The 24,175-nt window shown below is 30.7% G+C and overlaps 1 protein-coding gene across 1 annotated transcript; it reads left to right on the top strand.

The window, feature by feature from the left end:
- Positions 1–9,186: 9,186 nt before the first annotated feature.
- On the top strand, positions 9,187–21,035 carry LOC139890067 (uncharacterized). The gene is made up of 5 exons (XM_071872969.1): positions 9,187–9,295; positions 9,389–10,124; positions 10,218–10,366; positions 10,441–10,596; positions 20,848–21,035. Exons 1-5 carry the CDS (start codon positions 9,187–9,189, stop codon positions 21,033–21,035), a joined length of 1,338 nt encoding a protein of 445 aa, XP_071729070.1.
- The last annotated feature ends 3,140 nt before the right edge of the window (positions 21,036–24,175 follow it).

The following is a 24,175-nucleotide window of genomic DNA, read 5'->3' as shown; positions in this document are numbered from 1 at the left end:
GAGGTTCTGACCTCTAAATGATACATTTTACAAAACATTGCATTCGTTTTTTTAAAAAAGATAAACTTTCATTTACATCGAAAGTTAACAGGCATGCATACCATTTCACAATATATCCAAACTATAAATGACTTTATAGTAATCTTGTTGAACTCAATGACTCGAATGCAACGTCTTTTGAAATATGCCATGAATGACTCCAAGTAATGTCTCTAAAATGAGCAATTGCACAGCGGAAAATTTCTTTAATACCTGAGAATAAACATGGTTTCAAGTGTCAACCAAAAGGTTGATGAGTTCATAAGTTTATCATAAAACAATAAATTCAGTAATTTTGATAGACCACAAGATTTAAATTTTATAAGCAACATACAGGATTAACACATCTGTATACAAATCCATTCATACGAATAAACACCTGGTAACCGACATTAACAATAATGTATATAGGATATCCCCAAAGATACAGGATTAACACATCTGTATACGTACATGATTAACACATCTGTACAAAAATCGAAGTACTAAAGCATCCAAACTCTCAGGATGGGGGTCGTTAGTGCCCATAGATCTATCTTTAGGATTCACATTAATTAGGGGCCAGTTTCCTAATTCTTAGGTTACCAAGCTATAAGGGGGTGATATCCGGTATAATAATTCTGTCGTATAATGTTTTTTTAAGTACTCGTGTCTATTTCGTCAAACATTTATAAAAACATCTCATGTATTCCCAGTCCAAAAATATAGATTTCAAAGGCATTTAATAAAACAGTTGTAAAAACAGCGCATGTATTCTCAGTCCCAAAAATATAAAGAGTAAAAGGGATTCAAATGAACTCACAATACTGTATTTCGTAGTAAAAATACATATGACGGCATTGACAAATGCAAGGTTGGCCTCGGATTCACGAACCTATATTAAGTATATATATATATACATATACATATATATATATACATATACATATATATATATATACATATATATATACATACTTATATATATATATATATATATATATATATATATATATATATATATATATATATATATATATATATATATATATATATATATATATATATGTATATATATATATAATGGTCAATATCTGTCTAACAACGAGTCATAGTGTACCACAATCCTAATGCTCGAGACCGATATGCAAAAGTTAACAAAATCAATTTGAATCAAAATGACTTTCAAAATCTATCCATGTTTATTATATACCTTAAATATAGTCATTTTATATATTTAAATATATTTATCAGATTTTATTAGAGTAAATAATAAAAGTCATTTATTAATAAAATTTTATATTAAAATATATATATGATAAAAATATAATTTTATATATCTTAAGTAATAAAATTTATAAAGTTCATTTAATATCATAAAAATATAGTGGTATGTATTATTAATGTAATTATATTACGCGTGGTAAAAATATCTTTGTATTACATATTTATTTGATAAAATAATATTGATAATAATAATAAAAGTTGTATTATTTTGTAATAATAATAATAATTATTATTATTATTCTACTAATAATAAAAATAACCATATTTATAGTTACTAATGATGATATTAATTATAATAAAATGATTATTCTAATCATGATAATTTTAATAATAACGATACTTTTTATTATTAACTGTAATAATAATATTTTATAAAAATAATAATTTTATTCAAAATGATAATTTTTAATAATAATAATACTAAAATGATAATAATAATGATATTTTATAATAACAATGATATTTCTATTAAAATGATAATTTTAATAAAAATGATAGTTTTAATATTAATGATACTTTTAATAATAATAATAACGATAAAAAATAAAATGATAGTTTTGATAAAAATATTAATTATTTTAGTAATAATAATAATAATAATAATAATAATAATAATAATAATAATAATAATAATATTGATAATATTAATAATTACCTTAATGATAATAACAATAGTAATAATAATAACAATAACAATTTTTAATGATAATACTTATATTAATAACGATAATGATAATAATAATAATATTAATTATTAGATAATAATAATTTTGACGATAATAACGACGATAACGATAATGATAACGATAATGATAACGATAACGATAACGATCACGACGATAGTAATAATAATAATAATAATAATAATAATAATAATAATAATAATAATAATAATAATAATAATAATAATAATAATAATAATAATATTAGAGTTAACGATAATTCAGTTGACCATATCTTTAAATCCATTCATCGAAAGCACACGACTTCTAAATGAAAACTTAATAATTTTTCGACAGCTTTCCAACGACATGCATATCATATACCTTATCTCAATAGCATATGTATTAAATTCATGATTTATCATAAACTATTTATCGACGAAATTAAACATTCAAGCATGCATAATCATATATACTCGAGCACTAGTCAGGGATACACTATTAATATGTAAAAGATAAGATATGAATGCTCACGTATCAATATTGTGATTCAATATTGCAGGAAAGTACGTAGACGCAACGGAGATGATAAACACTAGTTTGACCTCACGAGCATACCCCCGAACAATACCCATAACCTCCATAGTTATAACCCATAATTTCCTTAGCTCTATCCCGCTCGAAAAACTTGTTTAGAATTCGCTCGTTCAAAACCTCGTCGTAGTATTTTATGTATAATACTAATAATAATACTATACCACTAATAATAACTATAAGATTACTAATACTAATTTTAATCTTAATAATAATATTAATATAAATATATACGGAGGAAAAATAGATAGAATTGTATGTGTGTGTGTAAACCAGTGCACGAATTCGAATTTATAGGGTGTTTCCCGATTTTCCTATCCATGCGATCGCATGGATTGTGTTAGCTATACTCATGCGATCGCATGAGCACAACTTCTAGCTCATATACGAATTATTGGGGGCGGTTAACTGTTTAATAATATTATATATATATATATATATATATATATATATATATATATATATATATATATATATAATATTTACGTGCATAGTAAATTTGTAAATTTTATTTCGATGACTTGTACGTTGACGCTCGACTTATGTCCCTATTTCGGTTTATCGAACATCGTTACGTACGCTTAGAAAACTTGTATTTTACGTTACGCGACATGTACCTTTAACAATAATTAAACTTAATCATCTATAACTATATTACCCAAAGTATATCCTTTACATTTGAGTGTTCTGGTCATTTGCTTCTATAAATCAATGTCTCGTTATTTATCAAAGTATATTTAATAAAATTATTTTAAATCCAAAACGTTTTATGACTAATTTAATATTATATTTTATCACTTTGTAAAATATAAATATATTTTCATTTAGAAATATAAACTTATATATTTTAGAAATATTTATTTACTAATATAATATTTAGTTTTTCGAAAACTAATTATATTTCAAAGTTTAATATATATAAATTAAAATCGTTTAAACAATAGATATTATTATATCACCTAACGTTTACGCTTTAAAACTTAATTTGATATAATTCTTTTATGCGCCAACGTTTATTTTAATTTCTCAAACGTTCTAATTAATATATCTAATTATAAATCGAATCAATAAACAAGTGCTACAATCGTTTACTTAACTAATTCGATATATATATATATATATATATATATATATATATATATATATATATATATATATATATATTCAATATTCATATACATGTTTTAAATACACGTTGCGAGTTTATTTATATATTTAATAACCAACATTCCAACCTATTGTATATATTCAAATTATGTGATCAAAACATTTTAATAATCAAATTCTATTGAATCAAAAAACGTTTCCGCACATTTGAAACTAAACAGATTGAATATTATGAATATTCAATTCTCCACTAACTTTTGGCTATCCTTCGTTAGTTGACACATTTGTTCTTACTTGTAAATCATTTTACCATTTTCCGAATATTTTTAAAAAGAACAGATTTCATAAATCGACGTGGACCTCACAACAGAGACCCGTAATCATATATTAATATATCTGATAAATTAATCATTTGATATTATCGTAATTCTGTCGATTAACATGTTGAAACAAATACGTTCATGTAAAGTATTATACATTTAATACTTTGTTAACACTTTCAAGTTATAATATATACACATATATATACATATATAATGGTTAAATGAATGTATGAACATAGTTAAAAAAATTTGAGATTCAACTTAACAAACTTTGCTTATCGTGTCGGAATAATATAAAGATAAAGTTTAAATTTGGTCGAAAATTCCCGGTTGTCACAGTATCTACCCGTTAAAGAAATTTGATCCCGAAATTTGATTGGGATCGTCATGGCTGACAATAAGTATGTTTTCATGACCCATATGAGTTGAAGATTAGAGTTTTATCATTATTGAGTAATATAGATAAAACAATTGATTTTTGTGAAGAGTATGATTGAAATTATCACAAAAGAGTGAAATGAGCAAATGCAGGTTTGTCTTAACCAGTGACATAGTCATGGTTGATTTCTGGAATTCAAGGGATTTAGAGAAAATCTTCGTAATAAGATTTGGTTCATCGGTAATTAAGGAAATTAGAATCCTCTTTGGTTAAATGCGATAATTTGTTTTGATTGTTCTGTCGGATATTTCACTATAAATCCACCTTATTCGTTTCATTATTTTCACAGCTCCCATCTTCTATACTTTCTTCCCTAATTCATACTTCTAAAACATTTGTCAATATGCTTGATCCAGTTCTGATCCTTGATATGTTCTTAACTGTCGCAACAATTATCCTTCTTTTCCAACTCCCTCCGAAGGAATCTGTTTACTTCTATTTCGCTCTTGGGGTGGTGATTTTCATAATCCTTCCTTGTATTTGTCTTTCCATAATTATTGACATCTACGGTTAATGATCTTTTCCGTTTGCTGCGATTTATACCCCCTTTCTATTTCGGAGCTTCATGCTTTTGTTTTCTTTTCGCAAGTAATGGTACAGAATTCGTAGGTATGTAGTTTCGAATTATCATAATATACAAAGTAGAAAGGAAAGGTAGTAGCAAGATTTGATTGTCAAATTACCAGAATATCCGGAAAACACCGAATCATCAGGAAAAATATTTTCTTGATAGTTTAGAGGTTAAATAGAATGAAAGAGTTATGTAACATGGTTCATGATGAGGGTATGATATGTGAACCTTTATCACGTTCCATTAAAAACTCAGCATGACTTACTGTAATATAATTATGTTGATCAAGTGTCATTATATTATACTAACTCATGCTTCAGTTCCCAACATTACTTCAAAACATTCCTATTTTAAATTCAAATTTCTCAGAATTTAGAAACTAAAACAGTTTCCTTTATGATATAATACTGATAGTACGAAGAGATAAATAATCTCAGATGAGAGTAATTATGAATATGTCTTCAGAAATATCGAAAATATTTATAATGAAGGATTTGATAATATCTTAGAATATCTAAGATCAGAGGATGATGAAGAATATTGTCCGTAAGGGTTTAGAGTCAGGAGCAAGGTATTCGTTAATAACTTCAGCAGATACTGAATCATTTGGATTCTTTGAAGGCAAGTTTAGTCTTTGTGATTTGTCCACAGCCTCCTTCATAGTTTGCTCAATCCGTTTTCCAGTACCAAACCTTCTATTTTTCTGAGTTTTGCCAACACACTATTCTTTATCATCAAACTTTTGACTGTTAAGATCGTTTAAAGTTTTTGCTGCTTCATCAGCATTTTTCCCAAAATTCGGAGAACTAGTTCGCAGTTTAGGGTGTTTTTCAGAAACTTCGCATTCGAAGTATATAAGTCTAGGAGATAGACGTTATATGTATATATATTGTAATATCCTCTAAAATTAAAAACTAAAACAATATAAAACTCAAACTAAAATAAATAAAAGATATAAGATTAATATATAAGTAATTGATGGTATATAAGTTCATTGGTAAATTAATTATCATAACCTCTTAACTAGTAAAGTCAATTACGTGGAATATAAATTATACAAACTTAATCAGTATCATTCTAGAAATGGATTACTTAAGATTAATATATGTTTCTCACTTGTCATAATATTCATAACATAAATTATAAAGTAAGTGGTAACTGACAAAGATAAATTCACTACATGGAATTTGTTTGGACTTTTATTCATTAAAAGGAATTGGGATAGACTCAAGGAGTTATATCTCCCATATGTATCTTTAGTTGGCATGCATTTCTCTGACTAAATCAAGTGAAATGAAAATATTCATATAGCCATACCACTCTTTACAATTTATCATAATTTTAAGAAGAAGAGAATAGAGAGATTCAAAGAAGAACACAAAATATTTGCGGGTCTAGCTTTGGTCCTAACACGAACACGTTTTAAAGGTAAATACTAACCAACATTCTTGTTATTGATGTATGATTTGTTTATTGGCTTTCTTAATCAACTTATTGGTTTAGATTAAATACATATCACTTTGATTATAATAAAGATAAGATGTTAAGATTTTAGGTTCAAATTGGGTATCTTTGTAAATATTGTTCTCAAGTAAATTGTAGTCATATGTTTAGTAATTGAGTATTCAAAACCTTTATCTAACTAGTATATCAAATTAGTAGAGGATTAAATTAGTTAAAGGGGTATAATTTTTATGGTACTATCGCTCTGCTTTTTAAACATATAAACGAATACTTGTTAATTAAAAGAAAAATGGGCATTTGGATTTAGCCATGCAAATGGCGGTGTGTTGATCAAATGAATTAACCACTTACCATGATCCACACAATCTATATCTATATCTATCTGTCTATGTACCCTTAATAAGACAAGAATATATATAAAGACTTTTAATTACTTCTTGCTAATTAAAATATTTCTTTTATAAAAATACTTATATCCACATAAGTATTTAAATTATTAACACATGTATATATGTCCATGTTGGATTAATCGGTATAAAGGAAACATTTATTTAATATATATATATATATATATATATATATATATATATATATATATATATATATATATCTTAATTAAATATGATTTATAAAAGATATCTTTTATGATACAACTTCTTTTATTTTCACTAGATATATATATAGATATATCTTAATACCGTTATATACATATGGTATGATTTAGTAAAAATGATTCATACTGGATAGTTGCTAACCATAATGTTTAATTACCATCTTGGTACTAAACCACAAATTTAATTATGAAACGATAGTACAAACTATTTAGGCGGAAACGAACACATATGAATCATATGGAAGTATTATTAATGAAGGATATTACATACTCCCTATTTGAATGCGTTTTGTGCTCATACGTGTGTGTTCCTTAGATATGGCTTGGTGATCGCATCCTTTCGGTGATATTTTGTTGTCCTTGGAGTTTCATCATTCAACAACATAAGGTACGGATATTCTAGGTGGTTTTAGGATCGCTTCGGTAAATCTTCCTCTCAAATCTTTTTTTCGAATTGTGTAAATATTATGGTATGACATGCTTGTTCAAAATGTGTGTTTATTTGTCTTTGAAATGTATTATAGTTTCCTCATGTATGATGTACTAACGATTTTGGATGTTTGTGTTTGAGGAATCATAATACTTTTGGTATTTGGAAATTGTGTCAAAACCGTGTCTTGAAACCTCAACCAAAACAGTCCAGAATTCAGCCCAAAATTCAGCTCAGAAACTGTCGCGAAATAGCCTGAAACTGTCGCAAAACATGCTGAAACTGTCGCTAAACAGCCTGAAACTGTCGCGAAAGTTCAGTATAATAACTGTGACGAAATCAGTTGCAGAAACAGTCCCGGACCACCCGAAAACAGCCCCGAAATGTTCCAAACAGCTCGGTAATGGACGTGTGTGTGTGTGGTGAGTGGTACGGTGATTCGTATCGAGCATCCCTCATTCCACGTGGCTTTACATGTCCCGTAAGTCCCGTTTAAGTTGCTAATTCGTAAGAGGCTCAAATATTCTGTAATGTGACTCGTGACAAAGGTTAGACCAAATGGTTGAGTAGACACGTGATTTTAATATAAACGACATGACATATTATAAAACCTTTTAAGTATTGGTCAGAAATGAAATATTTTAGTTCATCGTTATTAATTCTTTTAAATATATTTTAGAGTCCTCTAATCATTTGAAAAGTATTTGAATTTTGGAATAATAAGTGGGTTAAAAACGTTTTCATAAAATATGCCTAAGAGTAACCTATCCATGGAGGTCCCATGGGCGCATTATTGTGACACCGATAATGTGGCATCGACCGTAGCGGTGTATTTGTGTATATCTACGGCATCTCCTTTTGATTACCCGGTAGTTGGTACCAGCTCGTTATTATTATATTTTGATAGGAGGCGTATGGATCGATCCTAGGATTTGGTTTTGGCGGTGGACGTTTATCGTAGTGTCATACGAAACGTCATCGATATGGATGATTAGTCGAGTAGCTGCCCTATGATTTCATTTTTGATACTTTGATACATATTTGTTTTGACTCTTAGTGCATTATTTATGAAATTTGCATCATGATATATGGTATTGTGGATCTATACATATTCGCGCTTTGTTTTGCAACTAAGTTATTTTGGAAAATAAGTTCGTTTTGAATATAAATTTTGCATGTCAAACTTTACTCCGTTATTCGTTATATCCGTTCACTGGGCTTTGGCTCAGTCGTATTCTTTGTTTTCCTTCTTATACGATAGGTAATCAAGGGGGCGTTGGGAACGAGGGAAGAGTGTAGAGTGGAGTGAACTTAGCACCTTGCCTTAGAGATTTCCTTCAAGATTTAGTAGCTTGTTTTTGGATTAATAGTACTTTCGAATAAGTTGTCAACTTTGGCTTTGACTATGGTTTGAATTTGAATAAGAATAATGCTCATTTATCTATTAAGTTACCTTTATTTATAAGTATTGGAATTCGTAAGATTAGGGTCTTTACAGATGATATCAGAGCTTAGGTTCCCTCCTGTAGAAACTTTAGTCCTAAGTTATGGCCTGTGAGATTTGGGTAGACTTTTGGGTTAGGATTTTCCTTCCGCTATATTATTCTAATTCCACTTTGAATATTCTCTTTTATTCTTCGTACTAATCGTAACCGTTATATCCTCATTTCGTTCATAGATGGCACCGAAAAGAAAAGGAATGTCTGAGGAAGAAGTAGAAAACAAGATTAGCCAAACTATCACGAATTTGATACCCAACATTGTAGCTCAAGCTATTGACATGATGCGTAAGCAGGGTGGCGAGACTTTTAAGCATGAAGAATAGGATGAATATAAGGAGGATAGAACTGTAACTGGAGATGCTATTCATGTTTGGCTAGGATGGTTTCAAAAACAACGTCCTTTGTCATTCAGTACTGCTAGTACTCCTGTTGAAGCTGAGAATTGGATCACTCACATCGAGAAGATTTACCGAGTGCTTGGTTGTGAAGAGAGATTTTGGGTCCCATTGGCTGTTTATAAGCTAGAGGGGGATGCTCAGCGTTGGTGGATCGCTTTGAGACAAGCGAAAGGGGGTATCGAATTTGAGGATTCATTAGATTGGGTTGATTTCAAGGAGTTGTTTTTCCATCAGTACTTTTCTGAGGCGGAGAAAGAGGCTGTGATTCGGGAGTATGCGAATATTAAGCAAAGGAATGATGAGTATATTAATGATTTCACTAAGAGGTTTTTGAGGCTTGTAGGTTTGATTGGGGCTGCTACTGGGTCTGCTGAGGACCAAGCCTGTAAGTACAAATGGGCTGTTCATGGGCGCTACCGCTCTAAAATGGTTAATCTGAAATGTTTCGATGTCGCTGAGGCAGCCGATTATGCTCGGAATTTGAAGATGGAGCGAGCCGAGTATTTGGCTACTAAAAATGATGATGGTAAAAACAAGAGGGTTAAGATTGCACAACCACTACGATCTGTGCCTGCACCGACTACCAAACAGGGTCAACAATCTGGGAACCAAGGGTATCATAGTAATAATTGGAATAATAGAGGAAATCAGCAAAGGATTGACAACGGGCCAAATAATAATAACCGTGGTCAATTACAAGTGTACCGTCCCCAAAGGTAGCAAAGGGATAATGGAAGTGGTGGTGTTAATGCCAATGCACTGTGTGAGACTTGTGGAAAGAATCATCCGGGAAGAGTTTGTTATCGTAGTGCGGGTTCATGTTTTGCTTGTGGAGAGGTTGGTCACTTAGCTAAGGATTGCAAGAATCCTAGACCTGGGTTTGTTCCGAGGGTTCCGCCGCCAGCCCCTGGTGGATGCGTCTTTGCCATGACTGCTGCTCAGGCTGCTAACGCGTCAGGTATATTTCGATCCCTGTTCATTTTAAAAATATTTCCTTTGAGTTATTTGTTCATTCATTCTTGATATTATTAGGTACTATTACTGGTCATGTATTTGTACACCATCGTGCCCTCTTTGTTCTGTTTGATTCTGGCTCTACGCACTCCATTGTGTCCGTTAAGAGCTCGAAATATTTGAAAGTGTCCCCAACTTGGTTGTCTACTCCGTTTACGATCTCTACCCCAATGGGTAGTATTGAAATTATAGATCGTGTGTTTCAAAACTGCCGTTTGGAATTCAATGACTGCATGTTTCCCGCTGTAACGACCCGGAAATTTCCGACCAAATTTAAACCTTAATCTTTATATGTTTCCGACACGATAAGCAAAATTTGTAATGTTGAGTCTCAAACAGTTTAGAAACTATATTCAAGTAATTAATTACCCTTTGATTATGCTCGACAATTCACAAACATTTATGTGTATATAGATATGTGTATATATATAAATATAATTATAAGTGTACATATTAACTTAAATTAAATACAAACAAATCAATTGAATTGAATTGAAAATAATTAGGTTACTAATAAAATAAATATATTATATAATTAGTAAATATAACCTAAATAATAATGTATAGTATTAAGTACAAGTTAAAATATAGTTGATATAATATTATTATTTTTCGTGTTATAATTAAAATAAGTATACTAATATTAATACCAGAATTAATAATTGTATGATATAATTATGAAATCGGATATGTATAAATTATTGGATTATTGTTGTTAATATTATCATTATCATTAAAATCATCATTATTGATATTATTAATATCATTGTATTGTTATAATATTTATTTTTATAAGAATTTCTATTATTATTATTATTATTATTATTATTATTATTATTATTATTATTATTATTATTATTATTATTATTATTATTATTATTATTATTATTATTATTATTATTATTATTATTATTATTATTATTATTATTATTATTAGGTATTTATAGTTCTATAACTAATAATAAGTGATATTAATATCATTTTTATTAACTAGAATTATCATTATTAGTTATATATATATTTTAATGATATAAAATATATAAATTATAAATAAAGATATAAGTTATATAAATATATAAATTTATAGCCATCACTGTCATGGGATTTTTTTTCTTTGTCTTCTATATACCCGTGATTTTATTGTCTGAGGGAATTTTGGCTATTAAACAACCACGTATTCACTCAACTCTGAAAATCTTCTAACACTTATCAATCAAATTAAAACCCAACACAAGTTTTGCGTGATTGATTATTAAAAACCGAAGGAAGTAAAAAAAAAGGGGAACCGTCCCTGTTCTTGAACTTTTTCACAAAAATTCGATTTAGCAAACCATTTCAAAATGTGTAAATGAGGTATCGTTAGGAGTGTATTACTATATCTTTCTGTAAAAATTAGAACTTCCAATTCGTTTTATCGATTACCAATTCTTGAAGTCAAAGTTTTATTGAAAAAGTCAACCCGAGTGTTCTAGTCAAAAATTCGAATTCGTTTCTGAATAAATGGAGCCAATAACGATCGAGGAAGTTTGTAGGATTCATTTATAAACTATTTCATGTTTTGAGTTGGATCTAAAACGTTCTCATAAGTTAAATCATATATTTTTTTTTTCAAAACAAGCAGCGACAGCAGCTTTTTGCTGTTTTTTTTTTTTTTTTTTTTTAAGATTATATTTTATGATTTTATTATTATTCGCAAGTCATAATCGAAGTCACAGAAATCTGTTTACTTTGGTTTATGATTTACAGAGTAAACATGAAAAAAAAAAAAGACGATGAACTGGGTTTGTTAATACTATGCTGTTGCTGCTACTTATTTTCTATTTTAATGACAACCAAATACCTTTTTTTTTTCCGTCTCCCTTTTTCTTTCTTAAACTTAATCTGTTAACGATTGGGCTTGTTCTATGGAGTTGGGTTAGGATCTCAGTTGTTGGGCTTATTTAAAATATTGGGCCGTATATTTTGTTGAAATTCCAGTCGGGCCATGAAGAAATATAGAAACAGAATAAAAGAAAAAGGGATTAGATAAATTATGTTACGAATTAAATCAGAAAAGATAGCAGCAGAGTAATGGTTAAACGTTGGTGCGGGTATACGAGAGGTCTAGGGTTCGAGTCCCTCTCGTGATATTAAATTTTTGGTCCAATTTCCTTTAAGGTAGCCTTTTAATTACTTCTTTATTTAATATTATTATTATTATTATTATTATTATTAAAATAGGTGTATTATGGTTATTATTATGAAAATTATTATAATCATTGTTATCATAAAAATAATACAAACTAACATAAATATCATTAATATTAGTATTGGTATCGAATTATAAGTATTAGTATAATCATTATAAATAAAACTATTATTGTTAGTAACTCACTAAACTAATATCAAAAACTATCAATTTATTTTTCCAAATAATATATCTTATGTATAAAATGTATTTAGTACACATACTACAACTATTTTAATATTTCATATAACTATATATTAACCCTACCTAGATAAATAATTACATGTAACCAACTAGTAAATTTCAAACATGATAATAAATATATATATAACATAGGATATAATATAAGTATATTTTTTATATAAATCCTATATAACTACAAATGTAAATAAATAATACATATTAATAAATAAAATTATGTAATTTCCATTATATATTTTAATATATATATACAAATTATATAGGTTCGTGAATCCGAGGCCAACCGCACATTTGTTCAATGATGTTATATGTATTTTTACTACAAAATACATTAGGTGAGTATATAGTTCCCTTTTTGAACTTTAAATATTTTTGGGATGAGAATACATGCGCTGTTTTTATAAATGATTTACGTTATGGACACAAGTGATCAAAAATAAATTCTACGTTGAGTTGTACCATGGCATATTTCTTTATACTTGGTAGCTAATATTTACGTGAGGAGCGTAAACGCGAATCCTGTTGATAGATCTATTGGGCTTGACAACCCCAACCGGGCTGGATGACCAGTTTTAACGGTTGCACAGTACTTCGTTTCGTTACTACACTTGGTACGGTGTAGGGTTTATTTAAGAATATGCTGCTGTGATTTAAATGTTAAGTATGGTTACCAAGTGCTCAACGACTTTTCATACACGAGGAGTGTATTATGTATAAATATGAAATCTTGTGGTCCATTGTTATAACGCTGCTAGCATCAAACCTATATATCTCACCAACTTTATGTTGACGTTTTAAAGCATGTTATTCTCAGGTATGAATTAAGTCTTCCGCTGTGCATAAGCTCATGTTAAGGACATTACTTGGATTCGATCATCGCGATGGGACCAACTGTTGAAGATTCCGTCCGAGAGGATTAGTCGCGGACGTTTCAGTTGGTATCAGAGCGTTGGTCTTAGCGAACCAGGTCTCCCATTAGTGTGTCTAACTGGTAGTTGTTAGGATACATTAGTGAGTCTGGACTTTGACCGTGTCTGCCTGTCAAAAGTTTTGCTTATCATCTCTAGTCGGAAATCATCTGCTTATCATCCTTAGGAAATTGTCTGCTTATCATTCTTAAGTCTAGACACGTCTTACTGCATATAGTGCATCGATAGTGTATGGACAAAATTCATATCTTAGCGCATCTGTAGACTTGCTTGACATATGGCGTAGGTTCCTCTGTAGTCTACGAAATCTTTAGTATTATATATAGATATTCTATGAAGTTAGAATATCATCCTCTATTCGAAAATTATCTCACATCGAAGATTCATTCCATCCAACAAATTATTCTTTTGACAATGAACCTGAAGCACTTACCGGTAAACCTGTTCGAGAAACCACTTTCTCTCTCATTTCTTTAAAATAGCTCGTCACGGTTATATACTATTCCACATTTTGAATCTTACTCACCCGCTCGTTTCAATCGACAATCATCTCGACATAATAAAAGAAGTTAACGAACTACGTGCTCGAGTAATGGCTTTGGAAAATCTGGTGCGGAGGTTACAAACACCAGCAGCAGTACCAGCAGCATAAACCGTACCACCATCATCAACGCCGACAATACTCTTATCACACCAACCACAATCACGTCATAAATCTCAACGTCACGATCTGTACCTCGGATATCAACATCATATGCCTCAATATCATCATCTGTACTTCAAGTATAATCTTCGTTCTATATATCGTTCTACATCGATTACCTTCGCTTTACGTAACGTTCTACCTCATATATCTTCGTTCGACATGATGATTATGAAATCTCTAATGTTTTAGAGATCATGTAATCCAGTATTAACGATAAAACAAATGAGTTTAATATCTTATTGACTCATTAAATCCAAGATTACATTCGATGAAAATATATATGCAAGTATATTTTCATAAAGATTGTGATTAAAAATTCTCTCGTACAAACTGTTAATGATGAAAATATTTTAATGGGTGGGTAGTACCCGAGGAATATTTGGATTTCACATTAATAAGTTACACTGTACATTTTTCGAATCTGATTCAACGGTCATTTGCTATCCTATTTGCAATCGCCGATATACGTATCCGTTCATTCCAGATTAATCATTTCCATTTAAATTTCATATTTGGATTTTACCTACCCGAATCCAACAAGTGGCATAAAGAAGAAATATTGGACAAATTAAAAATTGTTAGAAACACACGAATTAACTAATTAAAAATTTGTTAAGGATTCCACGCTAACTGTTCCGGCTAACTGTTCCCAGCTAACTGATTAACATTTAATTTATCGCAATTTACATTCTCGAAATTTTAAATTTCTGCACTGTACATACTGTCAGGACACATGTACAACAATACGTCGGATTAATTCTGAGACAACACGTTGTATAATGGGTCATGATATATATTTATTTATTTTATGCACTTTAAATAACGGGACACGTATGCAAGGTTTCGACTTATCATATCGACCCATCTATATATATATTTCGGAACAACCATAGACACTCTATATGTGAAGGTGGGAGTTGGCTATACAGGGTCGGAGTTGATTCCAAAATATATATATACTTTGAGTTGTGATCGACACTGAGACCGGTACACGGGTCACGATACGTATTAATTATGTATATTAAATTATATATGAATATATTGAACTGTTATTGGACCATTGGACAATCGGACAATAGACTGCTAACTATGGACAAGTAAAATGAATTAAAATATTGATTATAACATATGAAACTAAACTAATCTTCAAGTTTGCCACTTGATTCTATCTAAACCTCATTCGTATCTTGGCGATTACAGTTCGTATTCATAACTTTTCACGATTCTTGAAAACGCCTCGATCGAGAAGTTGAACCAGTCGCACCTCGTCTACGGAAGAAAGATTCCTGCATATGGTTATACACCTGAAAACTCTCGGAAACTGAGTCAACACGTAGCAGTGTAAATTCCTTTAGTGTTATTATTACCCAAAATAACTTTGTAATTTCTTTCCAAATTAACCACTTTTATCACAGCTCCACTTTGACTTCTCAGTAAAACTAGTCTTATTATCATCTCGATATAAATACGTATCCTTTTGCTGTCGTTACTGGAGAACCTTTTTCCACCATACTACCATCCGCGTTTAATCATCTAAAAACACAAATCTCTTAAAATCACCTCGGTTTGAAAACCAATGACCCAAATTCGTTAACTTTGAAAATGCTGACGAAGCAGCATGTTGTAGATGGTCTTAATGACCAAAAGTTGATGATTAAGAAGGAGGTGTTGGAAACACCCGATGGAAAATTTGGTATTGAAAATCGGATTGAGCTAACCATGAAAGAGACCAAGAACAAATACAAGGACCAAACTCGGTATTTAAGGAATCCAGATGAATCTGTTTCTAATGAAATCTTTAGTGAACACTTTGCTTACGAATCTAAACCCTTACGGGTCAATCTTCATCATCATCCTTCGACATTAGAAATTCCAAGATATTATCATATCTTTCATTATAAATATCCTCAATATTTCTGAAGATGTTTTCACAGCTATCCTTATCTGAAATCATTTATTCCTCCGTAATATCTGCGTTACAATATAAAAGAAACTGTGTTAGTTTTTAAGTTCTAAAACCTTCGAGTTTAAAATAGGAATGTTCTGAAGCAGTGTTGGGAACTGATGCATGAATTAGTATAATATAATGAAACTTGATCAACTTCATTATATTACAGTAAGTCATGTTAAGTTTCTAATGGAATGTGATGATTCACAGTACCCTTATCATGTGCCATGTTATACGGCTCTTACATTTTATCCAATCTCTAAAAATATCAAGAAAATATTTCTTGATAATTCGATCTTTTTCAAGATATTCTGGTAATTTGATAAATCAAAATCGTGTCATTACCATTTCTTTATAATAGCATTAGCTATGCTCATTCCAAATTTCATACATACGAATTCCGGATCATTACTCGTTTGACTCGAAGTCGGGAAAAGAAAATGGAAGCATGAAGCTCTGAAAAATAATGAAGGAAATAAAAACCAACAATCACCCAGGATTTACAAACCGTGTATATCAATACGTATTGCAACGTAAAGACACGGGAGAATTAAAAACATTATAATTCCAAGGAAATGATAGAAGTGAATAGATTCTTCTGGCGGCAGGTGAAAGAGAAGAATGAAAGATATGAAAATTAGAAGTATAACAAGAATCAGAACGAGATGGAGCATATTGGCGAATGTTTTAAAGTAGAAATTAAGGAAAAAGAGTAGAAATGTAGGATATGGAAATAAGGAAAATGAAGGAGGTAGATTTATAGTGAAATATCTGACAGAGAAATCAAAACAGATTGCTGTAGTAAATCAAAGAAGATTCTGATCGCCGAAGAACCAAATCTTATTATGAAAGATTTCCTTAAATCCCAGAAATCAATCACAACCACGTTATCGGTTAAAAACGATTCCATATTCACTCATTTCATTCTTTTGTGATACCTTCACTCGTGCGCTTCACATGATTGAATTGTTTTATCCAATGATGATAAAACTCTATTATTACCTCATATTCGTCATGAAAACGTTCCTATTGTTGTTTATGACAACCTCTACCAAATTTCGGGGACGAAATTTCTTTAACGGGTGGGTACTGTAACGACCCGGAAATTTCCGACCAAATTTAAACCTTAATCTTTATATGTTTCCGACACGATAAGCAAAATTTGTAATGTTGAGTCTCAAACAGTTTAGAAACTATATTCAAGTAATTAATTACCCTTTGATTATGCTCGACAATTCACGAACATTTATGTGTATATAGATATGTGTATATATATAAATATAATTATAAGTGTACATATTAACTTAAATTAAATACAAACAAATCAATTGAATTGAATTGAAAATAATTAGGTTACTAATAAAATAAATATATTATATAATTAGTAAATATAACCTAAATAATAATGTATAGTATTAAGTACAAGTTAAAATATAGTTGATATAATATTATTATTTTTCATGTTATAATTAAAATAAGTATACTAATATTAATACCAGAATTAATAATTGTATGATATAATTATGAAATCGGATATGTATAAATTATTGGATTATTATTGTTAATATTATCATTATCATTAAAATCATCATTATTGATATTATTAATATCATTGTATTGTTATAATATTTATTTTTATAAGAATTTCTATTATTATTATTATTATTATTATTATTATTATTATTATTATTATTATTATTATTATTATTATTATTATTATTATTATTATTATTATTATTATTATTATTATTATTATTATTATTATTAGGTATTTATAGTTCTATAACTAATAATAAGTGATATTAATATCATTTTTATTAACTAGAATTATCATTATTAGTTATATATATATTTTAATGATATAAAATATATAAATTATAAATAAAGATATAAGTTATATAAATATATAAATTTATAGCCATCACTGTCATGGGATTTTTTTTCTTTGTCTTCTATATACCCGTGATTTTATTGTCTGAGGGAATTTTGGCTATAAAACAACCACGTATTCACTCAACTCTGAAAATCTTCTCAATCAAATTAAAACCCAACACAAGTTTTGCGTGATTGATTATTAAAAACCGAAGGAAGTAAAAAAAAAAGGGGAACCGTCCCTGTTCTTGAACTTTTTCACAAAAATTCGATTTAGCATACCATTTCAAAATGTGTAAATGAGGTATCGTTAGGAGTGTATTACTATATCTTTCTGTAAAAATTAGAACTTCCAATTCGTTTTATCGATTACCAATTCTTGAAGTCAAAGTTTTATTGAAAAAGTCAACCCGAGTGTTCTAGTCAAAAATTCGAATTCGTTTCTGAATAAATGGAGCCAATAACGATCGAGGAAGTTTGTAGGATTCATTTATAAACTATTTCATGTTTTTAGTTGGATCTAAAACGTTCTCATAAGTTAAATCATATATTTTTTTTTCCAAAACAAGCAGCGACAGCAGCTTTTTGCTGTTTCTTTTTTTTTTTTTTTCAAGATTATATTTTATGATTTTATTATTATTCGCAAGTCATAATCGAAGTCACAGAAATCTGTTTACTTTGGTTTATGATTTACAGAGTAAACATGAAAAAAAAAAAACGATGAACTGGGTTTGTTAATACTATGCTGTTGCTGCTACTTATTTTCTATTTTAATGACAACCAAATACCTTTTTTTTTCCGTCTCCCTTTTTCTTTCTTAAACTTAATCTGTTAACGATTGGGCTTGTTCTATGGAGTTGGGTTAGGATCTCAGTTGTTGGGCTTATTTAAAATATTGGGCCGTATATTTTGTTGAAATTCCAGCCGGGCCATGAAGAAATATAGAAACAGAATAAAAGAAAACGGGATTAGATAAATTATGTTACGAATTAAATCAAAAAAGATAGCAGCAGAGTAATGGTTAAACGTTGGTGCGGGTATACGAGAGGTCTAGGGTTCGAGTCCCTCTCGTGATATTAAATTTTTGGGCCAATTTCCTTTAAGGTAGCCTTTTAATTACTTCTTTATTTATTAATAATAATAATATTATTATTATTATTATTAAAATAGGTGTATTATGGTTATTATTATGAAAATTATTATAATCATTGTTATCATAAAAATAATACAAACTAACATAAATATCATTAATATTAGTATTGGTATCGAATTATAAGTATTAGTATAATCATTATAAATAAAACTATTATTGTTAGTAACTCACTAAACTAATATCAAAAACTATCAATTTATTTTTCCAAATAATATATCTTATGTATAAAATGTATTTAGTACACATACTACAACTATTTTAATATTTCATATAACTATATATTAACCCTACCTAGATAAATAATTACATGTAACCAACTAGTAAATTTCAAACATGATAATAAATATATATATAACATAGGATATAATATAAGTATATTTTTTATATAAATCCTATATAACTACAAATGTAAATAAATAATACATATTAATAAATAAAATTATGTAATTTCCATTATATATTTTAATATATATATACAAATTATATAGGTTCGTGAATCCGAGGCCAACCGCACATTTGTTCAATGATGTTATATGTATTTTTACTACAAAATACATTAGGTGAGTATATAGTTCCCTTTTTGAACTTTAAATATTTTTGGGATGAGAATACATGAGCTGTTTTTATAAATGATTTACGTTATGGACACAAGTGATCAAAAATAAATTCTACATTGAGTTGTACCATGGCATATTTCTTTATACTTGGTAGCTAATATTTACGTGAGGAGCGTAAACGCGAATCCTGTTGATAGATCTATTGGGCTTGACAACCCCAACCGGGATGGACGACCAGTTTTTAACGGTTGCACAGTACTTCGTTTCGTTACTACACTTGGTACGGTGTAGGGTTTATTTAAGAATATGCTGCTGTGATTTAAATGTTAAGTATGGTTACCAAGTGCTCAACGACTTTTCATACACGAGGAGTGTATTATGTATAAATATGAAATCTTGTGGTCCATTGTTATAACGCTGCTAGCATCAAACCTATATATCTCACCAACTTTATGTTGACGTTTTAAAGCATGTTATTCTCAGGTATGAATTAAGTCTTCCGCTGTGCATAAGCTCATGTTAAGGACATTACTTGGATTCGATCATCGCGATGGGACCAACTGTTGAAGATTCCGTCCGAGAGGATTAGTCGCGGACGTTTCACCTGCAAATCTCTTCCCTATGACCATGCATGACTTTGACATTATTCTTGGCATGGATTGGTTATCTCGCCATCACGCGAACATCGATTGTTATTCTAAGAGGATTTTGTTTGGAAATCATTCTATACCCGATTGTGTTTTTAATGGTGATCTTCCTGTAAAATCTATTAAAGTTATCTCAGCGCTTAAGGCATAAAAGCTCATTTCACATGGTTGTGTTGGTTATTTAGCTTCGATTCAGAATTTGGCTATCGAGAGTCCTTCGCTTGAAAATATTGATGTTGTTCGAGAGTTTCTCGATGTATTTCCTGATGAATTGCAGGGTTTGCCTCCAGTCCGTGAAGTTGAATTTTTGATTGATTTGATTCCTAGTTCCCAACCGATATCAAAAGCTCCTTATCGTATGGCACCACTCTAGTTGCAAGAACTCAAGGAGCAATTGTAAGAACTGATAGATTGTGGTTTTATTCGACCAAGTGTGTCCCCTTGGGGTGCGCCGGTTTTGTTTGTCAAGAAGAAGGATGGTAGCATGAGACTTTGCATTGATTATCGCGAGTTAAATCGTATTACTATCCGAAACCGTTATCCGCTTCCACGTATTGATGATTTGTTTGATCAGCTGCAAGGTTCGAAGTATTTTTCTAAGATTGATCTTAGGTCTGGGTACAATCAGATTCGTGTTAAAGAAGAAGATATCCCTAAGACCGCTGTCCGCACTCGTTATGGGCACTATGAGTTTTTAGTGATGCCGTTTGGATTAACTAATCCTCCTGTGGTTTTCATGGATCTAATGAACCGTGTGTTCCATGAGTATTTGGATAAGTTTGTGATCGTATTCATTGATGATATCTTGGTATTCTCAAAGAGTAAAGAAGAGCATTAGAATCATCTTCGTGTTGTACTTGAAAACCTCCGAAGTAAGAAATTGTTTGCGAAATTCTCTAAATGTGAATTCTGGTTGCAACGGGTTGCCTTCTTGGGTCATGTTGTATCGGCTGAGGGTATAATGATGGATCCGGTGAAAGTTGAGGCTATTATAAATTGGTCAAGACCTACTTCTGTTGTTGAGGTTCGAAGTTTTCTTGGTTTAGCTGGTTATTATCAAAGATTTGTTGAAGGTTTTTCAACGATTGCCTTGCCGCTTACCAAGTTGTTGAGGAAAGGCAAAAATTTTGTGTGGACCGAGGAACGACAAAGGAGTTTCGATGAGTTAAAGAAAAGACTTGTATCTGCTCCTATTCTTGCATTGCCGTCAGGAAGTGGGGGTTTTCAAATCTATAGTGATGCTTCTAAGCATGGTTTGGGTTGTGTTTTGATGCAACATGGTAAGGTAATTGCTTATGCCTCGATGCAGTTGAAATCCTATGAGGTTAATTGTAACATCCTCAATCGGGCCTAGATGTAAGATTACTAAAGTGCCCTTAAGTTAGTATTGTGTTATTATATGTTTTTATTTTTATTTAATATTTACTATTAAATAATAATGTGATTAGGACCAGTTTGTGACAAGGGTCACAGAACAGGTTTGTTTATTTAATTTGGACTTCGTTTGGGTTGCCAAATGATGTACGAAAGATATCAGATAACTGATAAATACCCGTGAGTTACACAGTATGGGATTTAATCCCAAATAATAGACTGATGTCTATCCCCTTCTTGCATTTTCCAGAAAATTCCCAAAACACTCCCGTACCTTCCTTTCACCTACAATCAAACCCTAATTTCTAATCCTTGTTTTAGAACTCGATTCATTTACATCTTCGTGTTCCTTGTGATTCACTGATTCTTTCAAGGTAAGAATCACAAGTTTTCAAGAAAATGGGGTTTTTGTGTTAGTTTTTATAAAGTGTGTATTTTGGGTCAAAGTGGTTAGAATTGATGTTGTTTGAGTCCAAATCTTGTGGGTTTATGTTTCTTAATGTATAGTGTCTTTGATTTGGTCAGTTTTGAGGTCATAATCGAGCTTTAGAGCAAGAATTGGGCGATTTTGGGTGAAACTCGTCAATTTGTTTTCAGCTTCTGCAGATGAACACGGTCGGTCGAGTGTCTCCTGACACTCGACTGATCGACGAGACCATCGACCGAGTGTGCATGACCCACGGCCGAGTGTGTCTGTGTAAGACCATCGACCGAGTGACTAGACACTCGGCCGAGTGAGTGAAGACAGTCGGTCGACTGTCTCTGACAGTCGACCGAGTGTCTTGGGCAGTGAAATATTTTACCAAGGGTTGATTTTTAGCCATTTTTATTTTGATGATTTTGATGTAAATTTTGAAAGTGCACAAGTGTTAAGCAAAAAATTTTTAGCGGATACTTTTTCTGACCAAAATTTCAGTATTGTGCTGTTTTGTGCTATCGGATAGAAACTAACTTGTGTATATGTTTTTCTCAGGAGAAAGAGAAGGTTCAGTGATTAGATAGCTGAATACCTTCTCTTTTGCTGGTAATTGGTGAGTGGGACTAACTGGAGAATATAGTATATAGAAGCATGTTATATTATGATTGCCATGCTTGTTAGATATACTTATTGTTGTGGTTAGTTAGTTCTTGTGATGACTGCATGTTAGTTGATGCTTGTCTGCTGGAGCCCAGTGCGTCCCTATCTTGTGGTAGCCTAATTCGATAGGAGGGATCAACCTGCGAGTTGGGTTCCTCATGTGGTAGCCTATTTGCATCCGTGTAGTATATGTTTGAATGACGCGTTCGTCGCGTGTGGATGATTTATGCAGCACGGTATGTAGGAGGAACTTTCGGTAAACCCCAGCCCGATCAACTAGAGGTTAATGGTTTGGCCGAACCGCCGGAGTCTCTGTAGACTGCACTACTGGGTGATATTTATGTGTTAGACTATGTGACATGATTAGTATAACACTTCTGTATGCTATGGCCTATAGTTAGTCGTACTCACTTAGCTTCGTGCTAATTCCCCTCCATCTCCTCCCTGCAGGTTGTAGCTTGTAGATATTGCTTTTGGGAGAAGACGGGCATGGTGATGTTATGTTTGACAGGAGTGAACTCTGATGTTGTCTTGCTTTATGAAAACAATAATCTTTTATAAACTTATTGTAAATATGTCTTCTCCGTATAAACAAGTATTTTGTAATGACACGTGACACATGTTGTATTAACAATAGTTAATGTGGATATCGTATTTAATTAATATTATGCTTCCGCCACGTATAAAAAAAATCAGTAGTGTCACATTAATTATCCTACTCATGATTTGGAGTTAGCTGCTGTGATTTTTGCGTTGAAAATATGGAGGCATTATCTTTATGGAGAAACTTATGATATTTTCACCAATCACAAGAGTCTCAAATACATATTCACGCAAAAAGAGATAAATATGAGACAACGAAGGTGGCTTGAGTTATTGAAGGATTAATATGCAAACATTCAATACCATCCAGGTAAAGCGAATGTGGTAGCCGACGCTTTGAGTAGAAAGACATTTGGTAGTATCTCATGTTTGGTTACTCACATTCGAGAATTCGAAAGACTTGATATGGTATTGAGTAAGAGAGGAGCATATGTTATGTTGGCAAATTTAAAACTTGA

Source organism: Rutidosis leptorrhynchoides, chromosome 2 (assembly GCF_046630445.1).
Source record: "Rutidosis leptorrhynchoides isolate AG116_Rl617_1_P2 chromosome 2, CSIRO_AGI_Rlap_v1, whole genome shotgun sequence".
NCBI classification, from domain to species: Eukaryota; Viridiplantae; Streptophyta; class Magnoliopsida; order Asterales; family Asteraceae; genus Rutidosis; species Rutidosis leptorrhynchoides.
The sequence above is the reverse complement of the archived record's forward strand: the minus strand, read 5'-3'. Positions and strand labels throughout refer to the sequence as shown.